Source organism: Equus caballus, chromosome 3, assembly GCF_041296265.1.
Source record: "Equus caballus isolate H_3958 breed thoroughbred chromosome 3, TB-T2T, whole genome shotgun sequence".
NCBI lineage: Eukaryota > Metazoa > Chordata > Mammalia > Perissodactyla > Equidae > Equus > Equus caballus.
Window position 1 is genome coordinate 35,219,090 of NC_091686.1, and position 19,776 is coordinate 35,238,865.

Here is a 19,776-nt window from a genome sequence, read left to right on the forward strand (position 1 = left end):
TGCTCACTCTGGGGCATCTGACCCTCCAGGGAGTGAGGAGAGGCGGGTCAGAGAGCGCAGGCACCCAGCTCCTTCCCCAAGGCCCGCACTGCGGTTTGGGAAGCAGGCGGGGCGCAGGGCCTCCAGAGGCAGAAGGCGGCTCCCTGGGCAGCAGATCCGGGGTCAGTAACTCTGCATGTTCCACGTCCTCACACTGCCAGGCCCTCGCCAGCCCCAGGGTGCGTGCTGCCCACTGTGTGCACAGGCCCTCTCAGAGCAGGGACCCCGGAGCACTGGAACCAAGAGGAAGCACGCAGCCAGGAGTCAGCCACACCAGCTTTATTGCCAGCTCGCACCTTGGTGCTGCTCTCCCGCCTCCCACCCGAGACACACCACTGGTCTTCTTATAAAGAAACGGTCCATCCACACCTCGTGGCCCGAGTTCGAGTCCGCTCCCCAGTTGGGCAGAGGAGCCATGGGCAGCCACCATGCTGCGAGCACTTGGGAGAGGTTTCCAGAGGCCTGCGGAGGCTGCTGCTCCCTGCACGGTGACTGTCCTCCAGCTCCGAGGATGGATGCCCGACTCCCCCTCGTCTCCACTGATCAAGCTGCTGTTCCGGGGCAGTGGGAGTGGCCCCAGAGCACGGGGCCAGAGATCCCTTCCCTAGGGGGCAGTGGCAGCTCCACCCGCCGTTGGCTCGATCCTCCAGGTCTGGATCCTGATCCCAGCTCCTATCCCGGCAAAGCGCTGGGCGCAGGCCAGGAAAGGTGAGGCACATGATGGGGGGCCCGCTCCTGACCGCCTGGACACCTGCAGGTGGCCACTCCCCTGCCCCAACTCGGCCACAGCCCACTGCCCAGCCCAGAGCCAGGTGGCCACCCACAAGTCCCAGCAAGCACAGCCCGGCGGCCGCCACACCTGGCTCCCCAGTCCCAACGAAGCGGCCCCTTCTCCAAGCAGCGGCCAGGGCTCCTGCAGAGGCGACGGTCAAGCAGCTGGCTTTGGTAAGCCATCGGGGCCCAGGAGGTGAGCGTGGGGGTCATCCAGGACTTGAGGCCCGGGCCCCACCTGGGGTGTAGAAGAACTGATGTCAGATCAGAGATCAGGGAGGGACAGAGTGGGCCCCAACCTGCTGGCTAAGTGCAGGGCAGAAGCTAACACCTACGTGGGGACACCCAGGCCCTGTGCCCAACTCCTCTGGGCAGAGCGACATGGTCTCCCCATTGCGAGTGCCCGGTCAGTCAGCCCCCATCCCCCAGACTTGGGGTGGACAGCCAGTCACAGGACGGAAGTAGAAACCTCGGCCTGGGTGCAAAGGTCATGGGGCCTGAAATAGGGCGGATCCCAGGGAAATCCCGGCTCAGCAGGGAAATTCCTGCTCTGAGTAGGAATCCTGATCTGCTCCTGGGTGGGGGGGTGTGCATGAGCCCTGAGGGTCCCCAGGACCCCCAGCACCTGCCTGTACCCCGAGGCTCTGCCTCCCCAGCCCCACTCTCCCCACTCAGCGGCGCCCAGCGCAGGGCGTCCTTAGATGTCCGCCTTGAAGGCGAGCGAGCGACTGAAGGAAACAGACTGCAGTGGGCGGCACCCTCTGAGAACCGATGGGGACGTCACTGCCGCGCCTGCTGTGTTGTTAGCAAGTCGGCTTCCCGCTGAGACAGGGGTGAAGGGAGCTCTTCGCATGGCGGGTGCCCGCCCTCGCACCGTGCCAGGCTGAGGGCTGGGTACCAGGCCTCACCTGAGTGGCGATGATGTATTTGATGCCGCCAGGGGTAGGCTCCATGCCCAGCGCAGCTTTCAGCTCGTCTGAGAGCAGGGCAGGCCTCACGGGCAGCCCCTTCAGAAACCTGGAACGGGAGGCAGGACACCTGGGGGTCCATCAATGGGAAGTGACAGAACGGGCAGGTCCATGGCAGGAAGCGCAGAAGTGGCAGCTGAGGGTGGGGGTCGTGCCTGCCAACAGGTACGGGGTTTCTTTTGGGTTGATGAAAAGTTCTGGAACTAGACTGAGGTGCTGGTTGCACGCTGACTGTATTTAATGCTGCTGCACTGTACACTTCACAGCGCGCAAGACGGTCCACCGTGCGTTACCTGTGTTCCCACACACACACAACGCTAAGCAGGGCTGGCCAAGGGCCTGCCTGGGGCATGTGAGGGGAGGGATTCAGAAAACCTTGCGAGGTTTTGGGGTCTTTCCTTGCATGCCTGGCCCACAGCTACCGTTATGCCCAGTGGGACAGCTCCACTTAAGAAGGAAACACCTCAGCCCAGGGGCATGTCTGTCCCAGGTCCCTCAGGACAGTGAGAACCTGTGAACCACCCCTTGGGGGACAGGGCAATGAGCTCAGAGGGCCCAGCCTCCAGAGCCATCCCACCCGGGGGAGGTGAGGATCCCCGCCCACCCCAAGAAGTCAGTCCTGCCCCGTGACAGTGACAGACGAGAGGAGCCCACACACTTGCAGCACATCCCGCAAGCAGGTGTCCCCACACTGAGGAGACAGGACGTCAGAACAGCTGGATGGAAGGAATCTAAACGGCCGTGACAGCGAGGCCGCAGGCACGTCCACACAGGAGCTGTGACGCTGCACGCAGGTGCGTGTGTGTGTGACCACGGCGCTGGGATGTGATGGTGAGGTGTCTGTGATCACAGCTAGGCACACTTGGTGACATACTGCCTGTCGTCCCCGGGGAATCAACGCCTGCTGCGGACGCCCCTTTCTGCACCCCGATCTCGGCAGAAGACCCTGCTCTTCCCTCCATGGCCTCCCAAATGGGGGCACCCATGAGACTCACTTGTCTCCATTCGACTCAGGGGGGAAGCTGTGCCTCACGGCAGCCACAAACTCAGCCATGGTATCGTCCAGGGTGAAGATCACGGCGTTGGGGCCCGCGTCAAACGTGTATGCCACCTGGAAATGCAGGTCAGCATTACAGCCTGCACGGTGGCTCTCATCTGCCTTGGAGACCCGGGCCTCCCACCCCTGGGCTGGGGCCTAGACCAGCTCCCAGGCGCCAACGGGGCCAAGCTGGAGTGGGGTGGTGGGGTGAGTGAGGGGCTTCCCACACCAGAGCCTCGATGTGTGGGCTGCGATCCCCCGGGGGTAGTCCAACCAAAACGAAATGACAGGACAGGAACTGCCGGCGCCCTGTGCAGCAGCGCCCAGCAGGCTCTGCGAGGCCCTGTCACAGACCCCTCGCACGTGTCACCACCTGGTCTCACTGCAGCTCCTCCCTCAGGAGTGCCCGCGCTTTCCAAGGGGGCAGGGTCAGCGCCGGCCCCCGCCTGCCCCTCACTCACCTTGGTCTGCCCGTGGTGGGCATTGAAGCGGTGCACCAGGTGGATGATGCACCTGGAGGTGTCGTTGAGGTAAGAGATGGGCGGGAAGGTGTCCAGACAGGTGGCGTGGAACTGGTTGCTGTCCTTCATGGTCAGCTGGCCGAAGGCCTGGAAGTCCCGCTCCATGACGCAGCGGGCCATCTCCGCCATGCGCGCCGGCACCAGCGCCTCGGCCCGGAACTGCAGGCACACGCCGCCCGTGAGGCGCTGGCTGCTTCACAGCGGAGTGTCCAGAGCGCACTCCGGTCGGAGCTCCGGCTCGGCAGCAGCCCCACCCGGCCTCCGTGCCCAGCGTCCACAGGGCCCACAGAGCAACGAGCTCGGCTTCAAAGGACGTGTGCTGGGACATGCAGGACGCGCCCTGGGGAGCTGCACGTCCCCCCCGTGCTGGCCTTACCCGGAGCAGGGGGCTGGTCTCCACGCTGGTCTGCATGCCCACCGTGCTGCCCGTCAGCTTCTTCTCGGCACTCACCTGCAAGGAGCAGACAGCCTGGACCATGCCCCGAGGCCCCCGACCCGTGCCATCCCGGCCCGTCCGTCCTTCCCCTGCACTGGAGGGGGAGCGGGCTGGGAGCCAGGGATGTGGCAGGGATGACGCAGCTCAGGGAACAGGGACGTCTGAGTCAGCAGCCCTCCTAGCACTCCGTGGGGGTCCCCTCCTCACCCCGGTGAGCCCGTGAGCCAAGCAAGCCGTGCCCCTGCCACTCCTGGCACGCCCGCAAGGACCCCACCACGCCGGCCTCACTCACCACGAGAATGAGGACTCGGAGTTCGGGCCAGTGCAGCTCAGGGGCCACCTGCCGGGCGACACTGTCCTTCCCGTCGGCCCGCTGCCCCATCTGCCACTCCACGAAGCCGCCGTACAGGCTGCGGCAGGCGCTGCCCGAGCCCCGGCGAGCCACTTCCGAGAGGTCGCCCTCGACCCCGTAGACCTGGGCCAGGGTGTAGGCTGCAGGCACAGGGGGAGGCCGGGCTGGGTGGGGTGCCGGCTCAGGCTTGCTCAGCGCCCCATGAGGACTCGCCCCACGGGAGGTTAGAAATCCCGAGATGACGGAGCTCCAGCCGCCAGCTCCCGCAGTTGGCATTCGCCCACTCACCCCCCCGGCCCGCACTCAGTGTTCTCAGAGGCGCCAGACACGGGACCCCTGGAGCCCTCGGAGCTGCCCAGAGGGGGCCCTGAAGGCCGAGCGCCGAGGGGCCAGGGTGAGTTTCTCCGAGGAGAGACAACAAACTTGGCCCTCAGGGTGCCATGTGGGGCAGGGACACAGGCGCAAGGGCCTGAGGAACGTGCCTGCACAGGGTGCCGGCAGCGTGGGGCATGAGGGAGCAGCGCTGGGCCGGTCAGGGGTCAGATGCCAGGATGGAGATGGGGGTCCATGAGGCAAGCTCTCTGCCCCTCGACACAAGCCCCCTCCTGGCCTGGCTCACGCAACCTGTCACCGAGGGTGGTTCAGGCCCGAGCACAGGAGTTGACTCGGGCCACAGGTCTCAGTGGCTATGGGGACGGGATGAGCCTGCTGGAGAGTAAGCCGATGCAGAGGAGAGCAGAGCTGGGACTGAGAGGGAGAGAGACGGATCCCTAACAAGGCTGTCAGAGACCCTGGAGCCAGCTGCTCCTGAAGCCAGCCGCACTCCGTGGAATTCTGTTACACAAGCCAAGAACCTGACCCTGCTTTAGGCGTAAGCTGGTTTGAGGTGGATCTCTGTCATGTACAACCTAGAGGGTCCTAGACATGGAGCCCCCAGAAGACTTGAACCTTCAGACCTGTGAGTGACCAAGGCCTCGGCCTCGTGCAGCGGGCTCCCTGAGGGCTGCCAGAGCATAAGACGCCAGGAGCCGCAGCACAGCACTGGGGGGCCGGGTCTCCCTGCGGGCACCCACCTAGGCAGGCATAGCCGGCTGCTGAGGAGGCCAGGCCTGCAGCCGTGGGGAAGTTGTTCACCGACGCGACGTGCACCTTGTAGCTGAGGCTGAGGGGAAGCAGGTCCTCGTCACCAGCGCTCCTCCGCTTCCGGGCCAGGCGGCGAACTGCGGGGAGGGGCACGGTCACCGGGCAGAGCCGGCCCCCACCTGCTCCTGGCGCCTGGGCTGTCGTGGGTCAGGGAGGGCGGGGGCACAGCTGCGACCTCCTTCTCGGGGCAAGGCCCAGACCCCAGACCCGAAGCTGGCCGGTGCTGACAGGCACTGCACTGTGCCCAGGGCGCGGGCAGCCAGGTGGGGTGAAGCGGCAGCAGCACCCTCAGTGCCCAGGGCAAGGGAGCGCCAGGGGGAGGAGCAGGCCTCACCCGGCCGGCCCCGCGGCCCCCACTCACTCTCCCTCAGGCAGGCCTGCAGGCGTGGCTGCCCCACGTCCTCCTCCCGGCCATTCAGCCAAATCCGGTCCTCGGTGAAGTCCTTGCTGATGGCAGCCGTCGTGGTGGTTTTTAACTGAGAAAGAAAACGCAGGGCCACTTCAGGGCAGGTGCCGGCCAACCCCGATCTGCAGGGGAGGCCTGTCCTCCACAGCCCTTCCCAGGCGCCTGCTCGGGGGCGGGGGCGGCCTTGCCGGGACACAGGGAGGTGAAGGCCAGGGCGGCCACGCCAGGTGGTGGGGAAGGCCGGCAGACACGGGGCAGGCTCGCCCAGGCCGGCTCGCCACACAGGACGCGGCCCACACTTCCACTCCCACAGCAGAGCCCCAGAGCTGGGCTGGGGGAAGGAGGGGACGCGGACCTCCAGAGGAGAGCCGGGGGCACAGGGGTCTGCGTGTGCGCGCCATGAGCCTCTAGAACGGCGGGCGATGGAATGGACATTGCTCACTGGCTGGGGATAAGTTGCTACCAACTGTTTAAAAAAGTTTAACAAAAGTTTAGTAAATATTTATTTTGGGGCCGGCCCAGTGGCGTAGTGGGTAAGTTCCACTTAACCCGGTTTGGATCCTGGGCACAGACCTACACACCGGTCATCAAGCTATGCTGTGGTGGGAATCTCACATACAAGAAACAGAGGAAGATTGGCACAGATTTTAGCTCAGAGAAAATGTTCCTCACCAAAAAAAAAAATGTATTTTGGTGCTTACTGCCAGTCCAGCCCACACTAACCTGGTCCTGGTGCAAAGTGACACTCAGAGAGGAGTTGATGGGCAAGATCAGCTCCTCATCTCGCTTTCCCCCTGGAACAGACAACCCAAGGCAAAGTCAGTCAGTTTCCCGGCCCTGCAAACCAGTGCACTCTTGCCCTCATCCACCAGTGCCCCACCCCTCCCCACCTGAATTCCCCAGTCACCCCTACTCCCATCCTACAGCTGCCCCATCCCCCTAGACCCTGTTCTCTCACTGCACAATCTGATTCCTCTTCCTGCTGTGCCCCCGCCTTCAGGCAGGCCTCCTGGATTGCTCCTCAGTTGACTGAGCTCCAGGTCCCAGATTTGAGCTGGAGGCCAGTCCATCTCCCTGCTTCATTGCTTCTGTTTTATCTTCTTTCGCTCATTTGACAAATCACCTTGGATTTGCCTAAGGCTAGCAGGTGCTGGGCGCTCTGACTGTCAGGCTCTTGCCGTCTCCTCCCCAAGAGGAGGGGCCGCAGTTACGGAAAACTCCTCACATCTCCCTGCCCATACTCCCTGGAGACACAGAATCACCCCACTCTGCCGAGCATTTCCACTCCTGGCAGCTCAGAGCAGACATGGGAAACCTTCCTGAAAGACCAAGAGATCTAAACTCTTCGTGAAGCACACACAACGCGCTGCACTCTTCTGTGGGGGTCTCTGGGGACGGCGGACAGCGACAGGACACAGTAAAGACTAACACCTGGCGGGTGATCTGTGACAGCCCAGAAAGAGACCCACATACGTACCCCGACCTGGTTTTTGACAAAGGTGCAAAAACAATTCAATGGCGGAGGAACGGCCTTCACAGCAAACGCTGCTGGAGTAAGTGGACACCCACAGGCCAAAAACGGGACCTGGGCCCAAGTCTCAGACCTCACACAAAAATAACTCAAAAGGCATCGCAGACAAATTCAACACGTAAAACTATAAAACTCAGAAAAAACACAGGAGAAAGTCTTCCAGATGTAGGGCTGGCAGAGAGGTCTTGGGCTTGACACCAGAAACATGATCCATAAATGGAAAAAGGGACACATTGGACTGCACCAAAATTCTACAAACTTTGACTCTTTGAAAGACCCTGTGAGGAGGATAAAAAGACAAGCCACAGCCTGGGAGAAAATATCTGCCATCTTCACATCCCACAAAGGATCAGCACCTGGAATACACAACGACCTCAACACTCAATAGTAAAAAGCACACAGCCAAGCAGAACATGGACCAATGACACGAAGTGACACTTCACCGAAGAGGACACACATGGGTGGCAAATAAGCCCTGAGAAGGTGCCCAACGCCACTGGCCAGCAGAAAATGCAAACAAAACCCACAATGAGATAGTGCCACACACCTATCAGATCGGCTGACTGACACCAGAGACAGCGCCAAATGCCAAAGCTGCGGATCACACACAGCTGTTTGGGAACGGAAATGGTACAGCCACTGGGAACACAGCCTAATGGTTTGCTTGAAAAAACCCCTACACCCAGGCGTTGCACTCCTGGGCATTTATCCCAGAAGAATGAAAACTTAGGGTCACACACAAACCCACACACAAAAGTTTACAGCAGCTTCATTCGCAAGAGTGCCAAAGTGGAAACGAGCAGCTAGCTACCTTTCCAAGTTTGCGAAGCACCCTGCGCTGGTCCACCCCAGGAACAGGACCCAGCGCTAAAGGAGGGAAGTACGGGTGCCCGCAGCCACCCGGACCAACCTCCAGAACTAGGAGTGAAAACAGCCAATCTCAAAACTGTGTCCTGCATGATTCCATTTACCGAGCATTCTGGAACGGACAACATGCTAAGGCAAGGTGGGCAAGATCCTCGAGGATGGACATTCTGTGTCAGACCGTGTCCACGGAGCATCCCGGCCCCCCGGGGCTGGACGTCCATTAGGGACCGTGTCCACTGAGCGTCCCGGCCCCCCGAGGGCGGACATCCCTCAGGGACCGTGTCCACCCAGCCTCCCGGCCCCCCGGGGCTGGACATCCCTCAGGGACCGTGTCCACCCAGCCTCCCGGCCCCCCGGGGCTGGACATCTCTCAGGGACCGTGTCCACCCAGCCTCCCGGCCCCCCGGGGCTGGACATCCCTCAGGGACCGTGTCCACCCAGCCTCCTGGCCCCCCAGGGCTTGACATCCCTTAGGGACCGTGTCCACAGAGCGTCCCGGCCCCGCGGGGGTGAGTCTCCTGACCGCACGCGGACCAACCACCACCCGCCCCTGGGAGCTTCGGCCTCCCCGTCCGCGGCCCCCACGCCCGCGCCCCGGGCCCGCGCACTCACAGTACTTGATGACCGCGATGTTGACCGGCGCGGTGCAGGTCACGGCCACCAGCGGCTTCTCCGACGCCATGTCCGAGCAGCACGGCGCCACCGGCCCGCTGCCGCCTGCCGCTGCGACCCCAGATGTTCACGCGCCGTCCAACCAGCGGCGGGCCAGCCTCACGCTCTACCTCTCAGCCAATGTGCGAGATCGGACGATGAGCTGCCGACGTAGAGCCCGCCCCCGCTGGCCCGCGGACACACACTGGCTCTGCGCAGGCGCGGGAATCTAGTCGGACAAGGAGTCCGCGCAGGCGCTGGCTCTGCGCAGGCGCGGGAACCTATCCAGACACGGAGTCCGCGCAGGCGCTGACTCTGCGCAGGCGCGGAGCCTCCCCAAGGGCGGGAGTGGGCCCAGGCGCCGGGACTGCGCAGGCGCTTGGTGTAGCCAACCCTCGAGGGCCTGGGACCTCGGCTGAGGGGGTCTCTCTGGTGGGTGATCCTGGGCTGAGACGGGAGGCTGGCCCTCTGCGGGGGTGGGGCTGAGCGGGACGCGAGAGGTTCGACGCCCCCAGCAGCTCTGGACCGGAGGCTCGGAGTGACCGCGCCGGGGTGCCGCCGGGGCCGAAAGGCAAGCGGGCTCCCAGCACGCCAGGACGTGGCGCCCCGGCGTCTCCTCGCAGCGTAAGGGTCCCCCGCGCCCCGCCGCCCGGGATCCTTCCAGCACCCCTGCAGCCTGAGGGTCCCCTGCACCCCGCCGCCCGGGGTCTCCTCGCAGCCTGAGGGTCCTCCACGCCCCGCCGCCTGGGGTCTCCCTGCAGCGTAAGGGTCCCCCGCGCCCCGCCGCCCGGGGTATCCCCGCAGCGTAAGAGTCACCTGCCCCCCCCAGCCGGGGTCTCCCCGCGCACCACAATCTGAGGGTCTCCCCCGTCACGCCGCCCGGGGTTCCTACGGGCTCCCCGCCCCATCGGCGGATCAGTGCCGCTGGGTGGGCGGCTGCTAAGGGATGAGCTGCTTCAGAGATGGGCGCCTTCAAACCCCACTCCCCTTCTGAAGCTCCGTTTGAGCAAGGACTCTTTTTCCACGGTTGAAGTGGATTGCCGCATTTGTATTGCCTTGGGTTTTCTATTGTGGTAAAATAGACGTAGTGTAACTTTTACCGTCTTAACCCCGTTTAATGTACAACTGTGTGGCATTAAGCACATTCCCGTTGTGCAACCGTCGCCACCATGCATCTCCAGAACTTTTTCGATATCCTGAACTGAAACTCCATATCAAGCAATAACTCCCAGTTTCCCCCTTCTCTTCATAAAAATTTATTTTTAGCTGTAAAGTGATTGCAGTGTCAGTCAAGATAGGAGTCCGCAATGTGAAGTCTCCCACCCTGGCCTGGGCCACCCAGTTCTGTTCCCGGAAGTGTCAGTGTTGTCCATTCTCTGTGTACCCATCCGTCAACATTTTATGCATCATACAGGCAAATAGCTTTCTCCCCACCCTGTTGTTTCCTCTTATGTGTTTCTTGGAGAACATCCGATTCCTACAAAAGAGCTCCCCGGTTTTGTTGTCTGGAAGTCCCATAATTTGCCCAGCTCGTCATCAAAAAGTGAACCTCCAGCCTCTACCACTCGCTTTGAGAACCCCGACCAGTCCAGGGTCCCGGTGCGTCGGCCGCTGCCAGCTCGTGGCGGGCCCTGCTCTGTTGCAGGCTGAGCAGCGCTGCACCTATGCCCACCTTGCTGTTCTCACGCCCAGTTCCATCTCTAAGGGGCACTACTCTTCACAGGACAAAGTCAGTGTTGTGGGGATCCAGGGCCGACTTGGCTGGGGCCGAGCATTTCCAGCTGCGGAGTACCTGCCAGCACCCTGGGGGAGAGGGCAGGAGAGGGCAGCGGGGCAGCAGCAGAAACGGAAAGATCACCGCGTACAGAGCGGCCGAGACCGGGAAGGGCCGGGACCAGAGCCCGGCCGGCACTTGGCGTGAGCACTGGTCTGAAGGCCCCCTGGCCGGCCTTCCTGCTTTCAGGCTTTCAGAATTATCCTTCCGTTCTCTCCCTCTTCCAGGAGTGGTTGGAGAGCTTTCTTTATTTTATTTTATTTTATTTTTTATTTTGAGGAAGATCAGCTCTGAGCTAACTACTGCCAATTCTTTTTTGCTGAGGAAGATTAGCCCTCAGCTAACATCTGCTGCCAATCCTCCTCTGTTTGCTGAGGAAGACTGGCCCTGAGATAACATCCATGCCCATCTTCCTTTACTTTATGTGTGGGACACCTGCCACAGCATGGCGTGCCAAGCGGTGCCGTGTCCGCACCGGGATCCAAACTGGCGAACCCTGGGCCACTGAAGTGGAACGTGCACACTTAACTGCTGCGCCACCGGGCCGGCCAAGTATAGAGCTTTTTAATAATCACAGAACAAAAGTCCTGAGCCTCGGAGTCTCTTCTGAACCTTGCTGAAGTTGTGTATGCTCCTCTCTGTTCATTCGCTAGCTTTTATTGGGGTCCCCCTCCAGCAGGGCACAGCATCAGGTGAGGCAGGAGGTGACAGCCTCGTAGTGGAGATGAGACAGCTCCTGACAAGTGAACAACAGTACAGCAGAGACCTGCTCCAGAGGCCCCAGGGGAGGCAGTGACTCACGGAAGATGCTGGGACTGCCGAGGTCCCACAGCAGAGACAGGGCTGCCTTTCAGTCTGCAGAACGACTCGGTTGTCACTGTATCTTGAGAGCAGAAACGATTGGTGACATGGATGAGTTGGAGCAAGGACCCCCTCCAGGCAGGGAGACCCCTAAAAGCTTATCTCGGCAGTCGGTGACGTCCGACGTCTGTAGGCTGTAGGCTGTGATAGTCGGTGGCGTCTGTCGTCTGTTGCGACGCAGACCATGGTAATTCGTGTGTGATGGAAGAGCCGGGCCAGCAGTGGAGGGGGCAATAAAAGCAGTGTGAGGCCTCGAGGAGTGTGATGGGAGGAGGGCCTGGGAGCAGAGCCTGAGGGCAAGGTGGGTGAAAGATCATGGCAGATTCCCTCTTAACAGCTCTAGAAGATGCCGACTAACCTGCCGGGGCAGGAAGTAGATCAGTGGTTCTGGTGTGGGCTGAGGGGCGGGGGCAGAGGGGGTGCGAAGGGGCACGACGAGGAAACTTACAGAGGGTGGGATGTGTCGTGTCAGTGGTGGGATGTGTCGTGTCGACTGGCGTGACGGCTTCACAGGCGTGCACAGATGTCAAAGCTCATCACAGTACACTGGGCACACGTGCACTTGCCTGCAGCCGGTGACGCCTCAGCAAGGCCGTCTGATTGTGCCGAGCTTGTGTCTGAACTGCCAGGGGCAGGGGTATGAGTTGAGGGCTCAGAGGGGAGGGAGTCTGGCTCCCGGCTGCTTTAGGTTTATTGACTGGAATGGGTTCTCCTGTTGTCCGAGGGTGACTAACGTGCTCCTCGTTTCAGAGCCATGGATGTCATCTTTGCTGAACTGCTAATCTAAAAATATTTGCCCTTCAGTTTTGGAACCAAAATACACTCTTTGAACCGGGCATAATGCCTTGAAAGTGGCGTTTTGAACTCAGAATCAAATGATGATAGAGGCAGCACAAGATGAAGTCCCCCAAGTGGGGAAGTGGAGCTGAGCATGGAGGAGGGAGAATATGTCACTGACGGAACGTTGAGTGTTGAGGCTCCCCTCCATCATTTCATTATTCTTGTCTTTGTTAATCCATCCTGGAGTGCAGGATCAGTGACATCATTTGAGGGGCCCAGTGCAAATGAAAATGTGGGCCCCTTGTTCTTGTTTGAAGAATTTCAAGATGACAACAGCGGAGCTTTCACCAGAGCACGGGGCACTCCTGTGTGGTCGTCACCACGATGTGGAGACACAAAGAGGTTGTCCCTGCCAGGACGGGCGCCTGAGGCCTGGCCTTATCTGTCTGCATGGTCCCTACTCCTCCCTTTTGAAATTATTGACATTTTTTCAGTGCTCCAGGAGCAGTTCATGCCACTTCTAGATTCCACTCGCAGCTCCCAATGTCTGCCCATTGGGGGAGGGGAGAACCGGGGTTGCGTCTCCGCTCTGCCGCTGGTGGGGTGGACTCTGCAGGCCCCAGGCCCCTGCGCCCTCCCACTTCCTACAGAGTCCTTTCTGCTGGGAGCCTGTTAGCAGGTGTCATGCCTGCAGGGAGCAAGTGTTGATGGTCCCCCTTTCTATCAGCAGAGACAGAACAGAGGAGAGGACGTGACTTCTAGGTTTTTAGTTTCTTCTTTATTTCTCCTTAGGGATTAGTCTTGGGGATGCGTGATGGGTGTGGGTGAGGAATTGATGCTCCAGTCGGAGCTGCCAGGAAGCCTCTGCAAGGGGGTGGGCAGCCAGGAGGCCAGGTGATGGTGTGCCCCCCCCACCTGGAGTGCCCTCACCCCGGAGGCATGCTGAGGAAGAGGAGGGACGACGGTTCCAGACCTGCGCCAGGAGGCCCAGCGACTGGCTGTGCCAACAGCGGAGGAAGCAAGGAGCCCGCCGGCCTCTGAAAGAGCTGCTGTGTCCAGCAGGACAGGGGCATGAGAAGCATTCTCAAGTCCTGGGGAGGCGGAGTCTGGCGGCTTCAGATCCCGGTCCCAGCACGGAGCCAGGAGACTCGGCAGGTCAGCTCCCCTCCCATGCTGCGCCCTCCACCCCTGAACCGGGCGAGAGCAGCCTCCACCTCAGAGGACCAAACAGACTCCGGGAAGGGTGCTGGGAGCACCGGCCTGGGAGGGCTGCGTCAGTGTTGCGTTTTTAAATAAGACAAAGTGGGGCCGGCCCGGTGGCGCAGTGGTTAAGTTCGCACGTTCTGCTTCAGCGGCCCGGGGTTTGCTGGTTCGGATCCGGGATGTGGACACGGCACCGCTTGTCAAGCCATGGTGTGGTAGGCATCCCATATATAAAGTAGAGGAAGATGGGCACGGATGTTAGCTCAGGGCCAGTCTTCCTCAGCAAAAAGAGCAGGATTAGCAGCAGATGTTAGCTCAGGGCTGATCTTCCTCAAAAAATAAATAAGATGAAGTGGTTTTGAAAGGAAGCTCTTAGGCACTGAATTGTGTCCTCTGAAAGTTTGTGTGTTGAAGCCCTAACCCCCAGGACCTCAGAATGTGACTGTATTTGGGATGGGGTCTTTAAGGAGGTGATTAAGTTAAATGACGGCACTCGGGTGGACCCGAATCTCACAGGACTGGTGTCCTTATGAGAAGAGGACATCAGGGGCCCGCCCTGAGGCTGCCTGGTTAAGTGCATGGCTCTGCTGTGGCGGCTCTGGGTCGCAGGTTCAGATCCCGGGCATGGACCTACACTACTCCCAGCCATGCTGTGGGGGTGACCCACACACGAAATAGAGGAAGATTGGCACAGATGTTAGCTCAGGGACAATCTTCCTCAAGCCAAAAAAAAAAAAGAGGAAGATTGGCAACAGTTGTTAACTCAGGGAGAATCTTCCTCAGCAAAAAAAAGGTGAGCAGGACACCGACACATACAGAGGGACAACCACATGAGGACACAGGGAGAAGATGGCATCTATATGCCAAGGAAAGAGGCCTCAGCAGAAACCCCCCTGCTGACGCCATGGTCTCGCACTGCCAGCCTCCAGGACTGGGAGACACTGAAGTTCTGTGCCACAAGCCGCCGGGGCTCTGGTGCTTTGTTACGGCCACCTCAGCAAACTGATGCACAAGTTATGATACAGTGTGTTCCTCAGGTCCCCAGGAATCAGGGCACAGGGCAGGTGTGCTGTGCATACTTAACTGGAGGCAGTAACGGGGCCCCCCATCGCGCCTCCCCCCCCCAGCATTCTGCAGGTCTTCAGAGGCACCTTCCAGCCGCGTCGGCCAGTCTGGTCTTCCTTGAAAGGTTTATGGTTCCAACAGAAACAGCTTCCAGTCTCGTTGTAAACCAGCAAGACAGAACTGTGCGCCAGAGTGCGGAGGGCTGAGTATTAACTGAGCACCTCCTGTGTGCCAGGTGCTGTGATGCCCTTGGTCCCGCACCCCGGCTGTTCGCGGCAATGTCTGCCTGGCTCAGCAGAGTCCACTCCAGGTCCGTCTTCGGATCCCCTTGGTCTCCCCGCGACCCTTGACCTCCCCTCTCTTCTCTGCTCTTTGCCTTTTCTGTCGTGTTCCTCAGACCCTGGTCGGCTCTGTAGGATTCGGAGCCCTCCCTGTGTTCTCAGACTTCCTCCAGCCCGTTTTCCTCCTGCTCATCGCACCTGCTCTCCCCGACCAGGGCGAGGAAGGGAACCCAGCTTCCCATTCCCATGCTGGAATTCCAGACCCATGAAGTGTTTCCTTCGGGGTCCCGGGCAGCTCCCCTTCCTGCACATCCTCCCAGCCACCCTCTGACCATCTATCTCCCCCCACCCTGGCCCCAGGATCTGCCATCCTGATCTGGAACCCTATTTCTCATTTCCAAGTGACGGGAAAGCTCAGAATTTCTTGTTAAGCGGCAACATAGTTTAGCGGCTAAGATTACAGACTGGGTTTACATCCCAGCTCTGCCACTCACCTGCTGTGTGACTTCAGACCAGCTGCTCAACCTCTCTGTGCCTCAGTTTCCTCACCTGTCAGAGAGGGATAAGGTAGTTCCTCCCTCACAGGAGATAAAGCCCTCAGAAGGGTCATGTCAGTGTCATGCCACTTTGATCACGGTCAGCGTTCATTTATTATTGGTCCCAAAAGAAGCTCCTGGATGAGTGCAGTCGCCTTTCAGAAGAAACAGGCTGTTCATGTGGTTAAATCGGTGAGTAAATAACACGGCTGCTTCTAGACCTTCCTGTTTTCCAAAATGAGAGCTCCTAGCAGGCCGTTGCTTACTGTGTGCACATGGGTGGGCGGCCTCGCCAGCTGGGCCGGCCGCTGCATCCTCTCCACGCTCACCTTGGCATCTCTCTGCCTGAGCCACTCATGAGGGAACACTTCCTTCATCGAGGGGCTGCATGCACCCCGCTCACCCGCCTTAAAGGCCTGCTTGAGCTGTCCTGCACCACAGCCCGCCCGGATAAACTGATCCAGGGCTGGACTCACGCAGCCTGGATGAATACGGGAGGCTGCTGGCCGGGCCTCCTGGGCTGGGGATGGTGCTAAAGAGAGCAGATCCCTTTCCAAGGATGGGAAAGGCCACAATTGTGAGATTAGCCCCCAAAATGGAGAGAAGAGAGAAAGAAGGAAAAGGCTGGTTTCGGCTGAGCCTGGCCCTGCTCCATGTGTCCCATCAGCCGCTGGCGTCCGTCGAGTGGCTGTCCCAGATCAGACGCAGGGTGGGCACGTGCGATACAGACGTTGCTCCCATACGGTGGGGTTCATGGGAGGAGGTCACCTCACTCACGATGCCAAGGATTATGGGCTTGAGCCTGAGGCTGCAGGGGGCTGTGAGCGGGTTGTGCAAGTGCACTGGGGTACAGGGTGGAGGACAAACCAAAGGTGGAAACGGGGGAGCTAGAAGGATTCTTAGTTGTCCAGCTGAACTTGCAGGAGCCTGAACTAAGGCGATGGTGTGAGGATGGAGATGAAGAGATGGTCTGAGAAACTCTAGAGAAGCAGTTGACTAAACATGGGGTCGGGCATGTGGGGGCCCCTCGTGGTGTGTATCGGGGCCATTCTCACCAATGCAGCAGGTCTAGTCTGCACGTGTGATGAAGTCACATGGCCTCAGGGATTCCTTTCCAGAGTCAGTGGATAAAGTGGAAAACACATAGGAGTTACCCCACAAAAGCCCCTAAAGCCCCTAAGAAAGAGGGCAGAACCATCCCCCGCTGAGCACTGCAGGCTTCTCCCGCACTGGGCCGGGCAGCTGCTGCTTTGGCGCCAGTGGGTTCGAGTTCACACGCTGCGATCACGTGGGGGGTTCACCTGTCTCAGAACCTGTCATGCTCTTAAAAATTATTGAGGGCCCCAAAGAGCTATTGTTTATGTGGGGTGCATTTACATATCTACATTTACCCACATTAGAAATTAAACTGGAGGGCCAGCCTGTGGCCAAGTGGTTGGGTTCCTGCACTCCTCTTCAGTGGCCCAGGGTTTCGCTGGTTCGGATCCCAGGCGCGGACGTGGTGCCACTCATCAGGCCGTACTGAAGCGGAGTCCCACATGCCACAACCAGAGGCACTCACAGCTAGAATACACAACTATGTACTGGGGGCTTTGGGGAGAAGAAGAAGAGGGGAAAAGAAAAGGATTGGCAACAGATGTTAGCTCCGGTGCCAATCTTTAAAAAAAAAGTTAAAATTAGTACATTTTTAAGAGATTTGTTTATTCATTTTATTATTTTTTTAATTAATTTTTTTTAAAGATTGGCACCGGAGCTAACATCTGTTGCCAATCTTTTATTGTTTTATTTTTATTTTTATTTTCCGTCTTCTCCCAAAGCCCCCCAGTACGTAGTTGTATATTGTAGTTGTAGGTCCTCCTAGTTGTGGCATGTGGGATGCCACCTCAGCGGAAGCTGTGCCATGTCCACACCCAGGATCCAAACTAGCGAAACCCCAGCCGCCGAAGCAGAGCCCACGAACTTAACCACTTGGCCACAGGGCCAGCCCCTGTTTATTCATTTTTAAATCAATAATAAACCCATCACATGCTAACATATTTTCGTGAAAAATAACTATTTTCTGAAACACATTTTAGTGGGGAAAGTGGCATTATGTCACATTTTTGCAAATCTCCATAGCGTCTGACCACAGGTGGAGCCACCAGCTATACCGTCTGCTGGTGCGTGGGAGGAAGCTCAGCCCTCACAGGTTTGTGGATGGACACGTGCTCACAGCTTTCAGATGACTGCGGCTCTTTCTTAACAGCACATCAAGACGCGACCAGGGTATCTCTTCCAGGTTAGCTGCGACGTGGAACTGACAGCTGTCAGTGAGTGCTCCCTGCCCTCGGTTCCACTGAAATCCATTGGTCCACCCTGTGCTTTGGGTCTTGGGCCCCGGGCAGTATTTTGTAACATCTGCATCGGTCATTTGGAAAATACTACTTCACTGATTTATGCAGAGCTTCCAAATGTTGACATGTTTCATTTTACATCAAAAAATCACTTTCTCATCAGGAAAGTCTTTAAGCATGGAGAGCTGCCCAGCTTTTAGTGGAAGATAAAAGTTTCCAAAATTGTCATTTTCCCTTGAAAGTGTATAAGTGTTGCCGTTGGCAGTGAATACCGTCGGTTCTCGAAGTGGCTGGCGCACTTGGTTCTGTCTTGAGAAAACATCTGCAAGGACCCAGGCCAGCGTCACCGTGGCGTGTCCCGTGAACACGGCGCTCCGTGGCAGAGCAGCTGGCTTGGCTCCAAGCCGCACCGAGCACGCTCCTCCCTGGAGACGACCCTCGCACTCCGGAGGCTCAGAGGGGCTCCGCACGCACGTCCCGTTCCTTCTTCTCTCAGAGCAGTAAAGGCACCAGGACTCAGGGCTGAGGGTTAATATAATGCAGGACGTTCTTAAGCTGCATTTGCTTTTCCAAGCGCGCATGGTGGGGAAATGCCAGGACTCCTGGTGCACTGTGGTGCCTCGGTCCGTGCAGACACGCCAGCAGGGCAGCCCCACCATTCTTGCCCATCAGCGTGTGTGCCGAACGTGGGGAGTCTCCCTTAGCACAGCCGCCCTGGAGCCAGGCTGCAGGCAGTCTCCTGTGAGAACTACGGACATGGGGGTGCATGTTCTGAGAGAGGAGGGAGACGACCCCACCAAGGGAACTGGAGCCACAGGGATAGTGGGCCACGCCTCATCCACGTGTGCCGTGGAGGGTCTAGGGGCACAGCAGGCCACGCCTCCTCTGATGCTCAGTGAAGGGAATGGCAGCAGGGTCAGGCCCCCGACTCTCCTCAATCTCAGTCCCTTTTTGATCAATTCAGAACAGTTGTATTTCAAAGGTAAATATGCAGATCTCAGAGAAGAGTTCCAGTGATTCCAGGGCCCACCTTCCTTCCCGCCTCTCGTGTCTGAAGTGGAGGTGTCCCGGGTCCCCAGGCCTGTGCCAGGGGAAGGCAGGGGGGCTGGTGTTTTGAACTGGGTAAGCAAAGCTGAAGCGACTCGGTGTCTTCCTTAAGGACCAGTAGCAGGAGGATCCTTACTGGGAGAACAAAAGAGGAGCCGCAGGGGCAGAGGTGTGGGGAGGGGGAGGCAATGGGTGCTCCCAGGTCAGCCTGGGGCAGAGTGGGCCACACTGATTGACGTCTTGTGGGAAGGCGGCCTCTAACCTTTCCACATGATACTCAAAGATGCTACGCCCACTCGACAGGAGGACGGGGTCTGAATCGCCACCCCCTGCCACTCCCGCCCTTCGCACCATCCGTATACTTCAGCTGTACCTGGCGCTCTTGGCAGCTAAGGATGCCCCGGACAGGTGCCAGACCAGCTCTGGGGCAGCTCGGTGGGCTGGGCGGGGGCAGCTGGGAGGAGAGAGTTCCTGGAGCCAGAACTTGGCGGTCAAGAAATGGACATAGACTCTAAGAGGATAAAGGGGGTAACTTGAGGGTGTCTCTAAAGTTAGCAATTATATTTTATTTCAGGCGTCCTAAGTGTCTTTTTTACCATCATGTTTACTTGGCACTCTTCCTGAATTCCGAAAGAGAGTTTAGCACGATTCCTTTTTACAGAAGCGGAAACCAAGGCTCTATAATGGAATTGACCCGAGCCCACAGAACGACAGAGCCGGAATCAGAACGCCTCACCTCTGGCTCTGGTGAGGGCACCCTCGTGTGCCGACAGCCCCACAGACTCCCCCAGCTCGGGTACAGGGACGGAGGAGGCCCGCGCCGGTTCCAGCCTCCTCTCAGCCTGAGTCTTGGCAGCCGAGGTGCTCTCCCTGGAATGTTCCGCCATCCACAAGGTGATGGAGGCCTGGAAACTTTTGTTCCATTGCACTTTGCCAGGGAGCTATACTTAGCCACCAAGTGGAGGCCAGGAGTGGGTTCTCTGAATATAGATAGTAACAAGTGGACTATTTTCAAACTTCCAGAGAACCCCCCAGAATATTCTGGGCCAAAATGATATTTATAGACCCCTCTGGGCTTCTGGAAGGGAGAGCACAGCCTTAGCGCGTCGGCAGCTTTCAGGAGAGAGGTTTCTTTCAACAAGGAGTGGGGCAGGGACTGGGCCACTGAGAGC

General features: G+C 59.0%; 1 protein-coding gene across 2 annotated transcripts; it reads right to left on the reverse strand.

Annotated features, from left to right (window-relative positions):
* Nucleotides 1–303: 303 nt before the first annotated feature.
* MVD (mevalonate diphosphate decarboxylase) lies at nucleotides 304–8,974 on the reverse strand. Of its 2 annotated transcripts, none has more exons than XM_001488033.5 (10): nucleotides 8,686–8,974; nucleotides 6,399–6,469; nucleotides 5,631–5,745; nucleotides 5,200–5,346; nucleotides 4,067–4,266; nucleotides 3,715–3,789; nucleotides 3,279–3,497; nucleotides 2,774–2,889; nucleotides 1,719–1,827; nucleotides 304–1,048 (listed from the first exon to the last, which is right to left on the reverse strand). In XM_001488033.5, exons 1-10 carry the CDS (start codon nucleotides 8,753–8,755, stop codon nucleotides 968–970), a joined length of 1,203 nt encoding a protein of 400 aa, XP_001488083.1. In that variant the 5' UTR covers nucleotides 8,756–8,974; the 3' UTR covers nucleotides 304–967. The 2 variants fall into 2 exon arrangements, with proteins under 2 accessions (XP_001488083.1, XP_014593934.1); XM_014738448.3 differs by having other exon boundaries at nucleotides 1,719–1,848.
* Between the last annotated feature and the right edge of the window lie 10,802 nt (nucleotides 8,975–19,776).